Genomic DNA, 8602 nt, shown 5'->3' with positions numbered 1-8602 from the left:
ATATTAAAATAGCAGTGATAATGATAACAGTGACAAAGTATGGAAATGGGTGATACCCAGTGCAACTGCTCACCCCCCTTCTGACCGAGCCCGGCCCGTTCCCAGATAACGATCCTGGAGGAGCGACAATCCCAAACCGAAACCGCAATCCTGTAAGAACAAGAGCCCAAGCGAAAGCCAGAGAGAGAGAAAAGAGGAAGAGACCCCCACTAATATACTGGACTTGATGTGATATGGAATATCCCATTGGCATATCCAAATGCCAGTTTAGCTTATTAATTTAAATATTCCTCACCCCCTTAGGTCTTGCATCTGTAGACTAACAGAACACAAAGCCCTTCATTTCCAGTGACAAAAATGCAAACCCTGGTGTGTTATTAGTGTTCCTCTCATAACAAGTCCCAGGCTGGAAGCAAAACACAGCACTATTCTAGCTACTGAAAAGAAACCCAGCTCTGTTTCAGCTAAAAACCGGGGCAGTATAAATATGCATGCCTAAGAAAGTGTTTATCTCTCTTTAGCCTATGGTAAGTATGAATAGGAAGCACGTTGGCTGATTTCTAGGAGCATTTTCAGGTGGATTAAGAGTTTTTATATAGACTCATCAATAAAAGGTGTCTGTCTTTTTTTGTAAGGAACATTATATTGAAGAATGTCTGGAAGTTTCTACTTTGTGATAGTTGGTCATCATGATAATCCCATATTTGAAATGGAATTTCTGCCTCCTGGAAAAGTAGAGTCCAAGGTGTGTTTTTACCCCCATGATTCCTATGATGTAAAAATATCATACTAGTTCTTCATAAAACATGGTTTCCTTAAATGTTTGATGCTATATGGTAAAGAATATATTAGTCTTAGTGTGTAGAGCTTTTATAATAACTGCTCATTTTCTAATGCTATTTACTGTTATCCTCTATTTTAAGGCATCTGTATACAGGAATAAGGTGAAGTAAGGAACATAAATTTGAAAACTTGTCCTTTATTTTTTATGCTATAAAGAAATCTTATTTTTCAATCATATTAAATAGTCATGCTTGCTTTTAAGTAAGAAAGGTTTAAAACTTGCATTGATAAATACGGGTTTGAGAACGTGAGAAATGTAAGACTACTCAATAAGTAGTGTTTCCAGTGGGAAGAGAATAAATCTATCCATTGTGATATTACATCAAAGACAAAATAGACCTCAGAGTAAAAGTGTGGGGATCCGTGAATATGTCAATAAATGAAAGTATATGCTGTCACTGATTCGAACAGCATGATGTCATCTGTACTTTGAACTAGTACCCCACAAAACGTCACTGATTAGTCAGACTAGACTTGATGAATGTGAGGATGTGTTAGGATAGTGGAAAAATTTGTTTTCTGCATTCTGCTAATGGAATTAACTTGGCTGGAGTAAGCTTCTTGTCTGACTGAGGCTGGAATACTAAATTTTCTCCTAAGAGAGAATCTAAACTTGATGTGCACTGAAGGAGAACTGGTAGACATTGATATGTTTTGGCAACTATCACTTCTGTTTCTGAGATGTGCCATTTAAGAGTGAATTCAGTGCAGGTGCACAGCTGCCTGAAGGAAGTGGTTTGCGTAACATACATGTAAATGCTTAGTCTCTTCCTTGCTATGGTTTAATGGAACTTGCAAAGCTGTTAATGCCCTGAGCCAAACTTGGTTTACGGGAAAAAACATTGTGCACCGAGAGGTGTGAGAGGGGCATTAATAGCATCCCAATATTTTGAGAAACAGTGCAAGAATACTTCTGTGTCCAGTCTAATAGCAACTTACAGTATGGTTTAGTCCCAAGTTTCTTCTTGGCAGAAGTGTTCTACTTAATGTACAAAGTAAATGGCTCTTTCCCCACACAACTCTTCTAGTGTTAGGGCCAAGCACTGTGATCGCTCTGTGAAGGCCATTCATGCTTATTATAGGAAGAGGTATAATTTACATCTGCAAGCATGTATTTAATACTAGTTGCAGGATGTTTTTCTGTACTAGGCTCTTAGGAGAAAGAAACCCCCTCAAAACAATAAAACAATCCTAGGCAAATAACCTGAAAAAAGAGAACCTTTAGGTGATAGTATATCTATCCTCTGTATCTCTCTGCTTTCCCCATCTGTCCCCCAACTTTTACACATTGTAACCTGTTGTTCAATTTCTGCCAAATTTGTTATGGTCCAAAAAATGCTAAATCGATGTAAATTTCACAAACACACATGACTGACTGGAAAGCAGAGAAAAAGACTTTTGTCAGGGCCTCTGCAGTAGTTTGCAGTGGGAGATTACTCATTGATAAACAAAAGAATCCACACTTGAATTTATTCCCAAGATATAAATATAGGCTTTATTGGTTTTGCTGCTCTCAAGACTGTTTTTGTGCTGACCTTTTTATTATGAACTTTTTTCTCCCTTGAAACCAAGTATCATGACAATGTATACTATTTTAATTTAATTTCAGGATGGCACATATGTGGCAGAACAGAAGGGTACATACAACTTAACTTGAGCACTAGTTGTTCAGCAGCTTGAGCAAATTATTGCTTCTATTTCAGTCCTTTCACTGAATTACTAATCCTCTGTCTTCTGGAAATACATTAGGATGATCATCGCCATCTCAACCAGTTCATTGCCCATGCTGCTCTTGATCTAGTAGATGAGAACATGTGGCTTTCTAACAACATGTATCTGAAGACTGTGGACAAGTTTAACGAATGGTTTGTTTCTGCTTTTGTCACAGCTGGACATATCCTTCCTTTTTCTCTTTCCTTATATTTATATAGGAAAAGGCCTGTGCCAGAAAGGGTTAAGTCAGGTGAAGTTAGTTTGGAACAGATTTCTCTGGCTATTCACCACTATTACTGCTATAGAGAGTTACCAGCTTCAGATGAAGTAAGTTGGGAGGCACAGCAGTTGTTGAAAATTGGGACCAATTGGAAAGATTGGGTTTTTTTTCCTTGTGGAGGAGTTGGAATAGCTTAATGAAACCTGGAGCTCAGGTGGAGTAGAGGAAAGAGGAGTGGGAGGGGAATAATATGAGTCTGGGCAAACTTACATGGTTTTCTGTTCCCATCCCTTTGATAGTGCTAGAGAGGAGAAGCAGGGATAAACATGCTTGGTGTCAATCACACTCATCTTGAAAATGTGGTGTCAAGGGCTATGTACAGATAGTCCTAAAAGTGTTTGTTGTGAAAAATTTGTTACACATAGGAAGTGACAATGAATGTCATTTTAACTTCAGGGGTATGTGGCAAAGGTGCTGAGAGCATCGTCCACGTTCAGAATTGTCTAGCTTTAAAAAGAATAACCTTGAATGGAGAGGTGATTATTTTTATTTTCAAATAGGGGAATTTTAAAATACAAAGGTAATGCTTTCTAAACTTCACTGCTCCAGTTACTTGTTTTAATGCTTCCTACTATGAGGAGGCTTCAATGCTTCCTCCTCCTGAAACTGTTGTTTCATGTACAGGTAAACATTTTAAGGATATGCAGAATTAGGTGTAAATGCTGATCTCAGGATATGTTAAATGGCTCTCTTCTCTGTAAAAGTTAAATTTTCCTTAATTGCTTTACATATGAGATTTATAATGCTTCATGATGTAAGGCAAGAAGATGGAATTAAGAACTTCTTTAATGATGTATATGACTTGTATATAAAGGTAAGAATCCACTTCTTATGCTCTCTCTGCAGTACTGTAAGTGTGTCCTGCTGTACGTGCTCAGGCGTGCCTGTATTAGCATGTTTTCTCGGGGGGTCGTGTGTAAGCGGAGAAGCACCCGCGCTGTCCGCATTAGCTGGAGTTCATAATGTGTGACATAAAGGCTGTATTTTCCATTAACAGAGTAGATTTCTAGAAATTATTATAAACTGTGTTGTTTCAGAATTTATTTTCATTTTAGTCCAGTGATTTTGGGCACTGTTGTGTCATTAATGGTGATAATGAAGGCATTGGACTGTTCTGCAGAAGCTTGGTGAAAGCGCTTCATTCCCAGAACACGTAGCCCGTGTTTTCACAGCCTGGCAGTACTTCCACTCAATGGGGCGGTCACCAGCACTGACTGGGAGATACCACCTCGGCCTCCTATGGGGACTCAAATGATGCTAATTGCCAAAACAGAAATTTCCACCAGTTTCATGATGGATTTGTTCCGAGGAGCTGGTCCTGAAGGATGGCTGTGCACATACTTCTTAGCAGGGCCTGTAGCGATAGGAGAAGGGGAAATGGTTTTAAACTAAAAGCAGGGAGATTTAGACTAGATGTATGGAAGAAATGTTTTACAATGAGGGTGGTGAAACACTGGACCAGGTTGCCCAGAGAGGTTGTAGAAGCCCCATCCCTGGAAACATTGCAGGTAAGGTTGGATGGGGCTTGAGCAGCCTGATCTGTTTGAAGATGTTCCTGCTCACTGCAGGGGGGTTGGACTAGATGACCTTGAAAGGTCCCTTCCAACCCAAACCATGCTATGATTCTATGATTCTATGATACACGAGGAAGAAGCAGGGGCCTCAGAAGCAAGTGACTGTTTAGGATCTCTGTGCTCTGAAGTGGCACTAAATAGGCTGAAAGCTAGTAGCACTTGTCATCTGAAGTGACATTTTCCAGTGCTGGACATTGTGCTTATTGATGAGTTTTTCTTCTTTCCTCAGTTTGCAATGAACCCATTTTATGAACTCAATTCTCCTATTCGATCCAGTGCCTTTGAAAGGAAAGTACAGTTCCTTGGGAAGAAACACCTTTTAAGCTGAATAAGTAACTTTCCTGAGTGAGTGCTTTTTCCATACTTTCCTGATTATTTGAACTGTAGTTCTTCTGGTTAGTTCTTAGCATGTTTGATATTCAGCTTTCTGAAGGCTGATAAATTGTATGCTGAAGTAGGGTTTTTTTGTTGTTATTGTTGTTTGTTGAGTTTTTTGGGTTTTTTTTTTCTGTTATGGCTAAGAACAGCCAAGCTTCTCTGGTTAAAATGTGTATCTTAAGATTTGTGTGTTATGAAAACTAAGTTTAAAATCAGGGGCTGAAGAGGTACCAACTGAGATGTGGGTGTCAATGCATATGCACAAAATGTACGCCTCTTACACAGGACATCAGATCTAAGCACAAAAGACATCTCTGGTCATGTGATTTAATATGAGCAAAAGGGACTTCTTGACTGTGGGGTCTGCGTGGTTAATTTTGTTATAAACCCTTTCTACTTACTGTCCTTTACTAGATAATTTACCCTGCAAACTAACCAGACTAACTTTACTCTTCGTGGTATTAAATTGGTACTATATTAATATTGTAATGTGTAATGTATGTATTATGAAGTGCTAAATAAAAATAAAAGAGGATATATCAGCAAAGCTTTTTCTTCAGTACTTCAGGAAGTTTTGAGGAAAAAAAAAGTTTTAAGGCTTAAATTTAGCAGATATTTAGTGTAAATACATATTTAGCTACAGTGTTGCATCAATGAAGTTAATTAATAAAGTAGACCAGAAAAGGTATGTCTGCCCTGACTTTAGTTCCAGTTAACATGGAAGAAAACTGAACTACATTTACATGCTTAAACCCACTTCCTTCCATTGTCTTGGCAAGTGCTGAAGTTTTATGAAAATATACTTAGACTAGGATCTTTGAACCATGAAACTCTTACTTGTTGAAGTTTCAGAAAGGCGTTAATTGGCCTTTAAATTCCATTGTAAAATGTTGTTAGGGACTCTTTTGCAAAACTCACCATCATTCCAAACCAGTAATTTTTAAATGGGTCGTTTTGCATATATGTACCTAATATTTTGGTTGGTTTCACTTTTAAGTAGTCTGTTTCCTTTTGCAGCAAATCTGTATAAGCTGTCTCCTTGGACACTTTTTTTAAATGTCTGAAAAGTAATTTCCAAAGGAAGTGGCATGCTATTCTAGGAAGGACATTTTGCATAGTCTGTAAAATGAAAGGGACCACATGTATACGTGCTCTAAATGTATAATCAGTCATTATTTCTTTGTAATTTACACTTACTGCTAAACTGTCACTGTAAAATATTCCGTGAGAGAAAGAACATAATATAAAGATTGCAATATTTACCTTAAATAAAACATTAAATGATGCAATATGGATGCCTGTTGAGTATACTTGAAATGATTAATGAGAAAACTAAATTATCATGGTAAGTTTACCTTTATTGACAGGGTGGCATGTGAAGATGGAAATACTTGTTTTTGCAGTATTATTTCCTAAAAATGCACTGTACAGCATTTTGATAATATCATGCAATTTTACGTAAATCAACTGAGATTTGGGTTTTTTTTGCTTTATATTTGAAAGCAACAGAAACACTTGCGGCAAAACATTCTTATTCATATGATAAGGGCCCATTAAGCTGCAGCCCATATGCTGTTCGCTGCCTCCTCCCCAGTAGCACGATGACTGGAAAAATACTAACAGTTAAGCGGCACTGAGGAAATACTTCTGTTAAATAATCATACACGTGTTAGTAAGAAAAGTTTTGGCAAAGGTTAAGGATTAGTGCTAAGAGTTTCCACCACTTCTAGAAACTGAGGGTTTTTGATAGTTGTATTCTTTTCTGCCAGCACACAGTAGGAAGTTATGTAAAATGAAAGCATTTTTCTCTTGCCTGATCTCTGAAGGCAGTTAACTGAATAGTGCCTGTTCTTATGCTGCCCATACATCTTTCCCCTTTTCTTCTGAATATAGGAATTGTAAATGGGAAATGCAGTCTCATAGGTCCATCTAAGCTTTATGAAAACAGACTGTTACTGGCCACAGGAACGGGAGGATTATGTGCCAACTGATTAATCATTCTAGAGTTTGGGGTGAGGAACGCTGTCTCATGACAGAATTCTGAAGGACCTTGGCTAGGTAGCTGCAATCTCCTGTGTATGGAGGAACACTTGTTTATGCTTTTGGTTTGTGACTTTTTACAACAAGCTGAAAGACTGCTGTCTGGAAGTGGCAGGTGAAAGTTATCTTTGATCAACTATAGTGACAAATCTCCTCTAGGTCTGACAGATGCTGTTCTAGCGTGCATCAGACAATGAACAGTTCCAGCAATGTGGTCAATGGACAAGGCAGAAGAGAGACCCCCTTTACAAGTATCGTGTTCATACTCAATCTGAGGCTTAGGAATTCAAATGAAACCTGTTGCAGTATGAGAAAGCAGAAGCTGTAACATGAGCTGTTAGCTGTGTCCTAGCTATAGTTTCTTCTGCCCCCTTCCTGTTTTAATACACACAGCTTTCATTAATCCCACCAGTTTGCCATGACAGTACCCTTGCTCCTCATTACAGAGGACATGGAACTTTGCAAACGTATTGCATGGTATGCTCTGTCACTCTACATCACTAACAGGAGCCCCTAGCACTTGAGGTACATTAGTACTTGAAATGAATCAGTGAGTTAAAAGATAAGCTACAAGCGCATACCTGACCTCCATACTGAATGGCAGATACTGAGCTTTCACAAAGTACAAAATGCCTATTTGTTATTAGGCATTACAAAGATTTTTTGGGGGGTACCCATCATCTGTGTCTGCTTTTCATAGGACTTTTGCTGCTTTCAAGTACTTGATAGTCTCTCAGACCAATTCCTATGCTGTCTTATTTATCATAGCATGTAAAGGCCCCTCAATCTTCACTAGCAGCTTCTGTGGTTATTGTACAGTTGTGGTACAGCAGCTCCCAGGGCACAAGTAATACACATCTATTGTATTAAGTTTTATTTAACTTTATTAAACCTGCTTCTCAGGTGGAGGCTTGGTAACCGTGATGGTACATGGAAAGGGGACAGATGGGAAAACAGAGATGGACTCTTGGGCACAAGAAAGACAGCAATGGTTCTCATCCTTAACTGTTTCCTTTGAGCAGTCTTACTTGAATCATATCTATAGTACTCTAGACCCAGCAGCTTCATTTTCTGTTTTGTCTCAACCTTAACCTCTGCCAAGATGAACATTAAAGGAAGCTTTAAGCAGTAAGGTAGTAGTTTTATAACAATCTCATGGAACTAGCTTAGCAGCCCCCAACACAAGCAATCTTAGTTTTTAAAGCATTTTGCTCTCTCAGCTTAAGAGGAATTTAGCCAAGATTTTCTTCACAGATCTTTTCATTCATTGAGTAGGAATTAAACAGTAACAGAAGTAGCAACTCAACCTATATTTAGCTGTTAGGTGACTGAAGCTTAAAACACGGTTCTGTTGCTGTAGATGCAGGACTGCAAGTGTGAATTAGAATGTACAAAAGATAAAGAGATGTCACATTTATGCAGAAGCAGCAGATCTATGGAATAAAGTTGTCCTGGACAGGTTCAAGCAAGAATACAATACATTCAGAAAAATGTATTAAAAGCAACAAGAAGGGTTTGTTTTGCAAACTTTACTTCCACATAATTACACCTGGTACAGACAGAACAGATACGTTAAGAGAAAATTCTTGCTGTTACTGTACTCTCAAGAAAGGCTTTTCTGTTGGACCAAAAGCATTGCTGTACAGAAAGCAGAGTCTGTGTAGCTTAGCGGGTAACACAACCTGTCCTGTAGGCCTCAGACTCGCTTTGGAAGCCCACAGCGCGTGTGCGTGCATGGCTGTCGGCAGTCGGGTTCAGCATTGAAGCAACAGTG

At 38.6% G+C, this 8602-nt stretch overlaps 1 protein-coding gene across 2 annotated transcripts; it reads left to right on the top strand.

Annotated features, from left to right (window-relative positions):
* Nucleotides 1-634: 634 nt before the first annotated feature.
* Nucleotides 635-4971, top strand: TRAPPC2 (trafficking protein particle complex subunit 2). Of its 2 annotated transcripts, XR_728003.1 has the most exons (5): nucleotides 635-745; nucleotides 2593-2737; nucleotides 3565-3650; nucleotides 4640-4869; nucleotides 4900-4971. XR_728003.1 is itself a non-coding variant. In XM_010166519.1 (4 exons), the coding sequence occupies exons 1-4, from the start codon at nucleotides 653-655 to the stop codon at nucleotides 4736-4738; spliced, it is 423 nt and encodes a 140-aa protein (XP_010164821.1). In that variant the 5' UTR covers nucleotides 635-652; the 3' UTR covers nucleotides 4739-4883. The 2 variants fall into 2 exon arrangements, 1 of the variants encoding a protein (XP_010164821.1); XM_010166519.1 differs by lacking the exon at nucleotides 4900-4971 and having other exon boundaries at nucleotides 4640-4883.
* Nucleotides 4972-8602: the final 3631 nt, after the last annotated feature.

The sequence above is a fragment of the Antrostomus carolinensis genome, unplaced genomic scaffold (assembly GCF_000700745.2).
Source record: "Antrostomus carolinensis isolate BGI_N321 unplaced genomic scaffold, ASM70074v2 scaffold37654, whole genome shotgun sequence".
NCBI classification, from domain to species: domain Eukaryota; kingdom Metazoa; phylum Chordata; class Aves; order Caprimulgiformes; family Caprimulgidae; genus Antrostomus; species Antrostomus carolinensis.
Note: the sequence above shows the minus strand (reverse complement) of the source record. Positions and strands in the feature narration are given on the sequence as shown.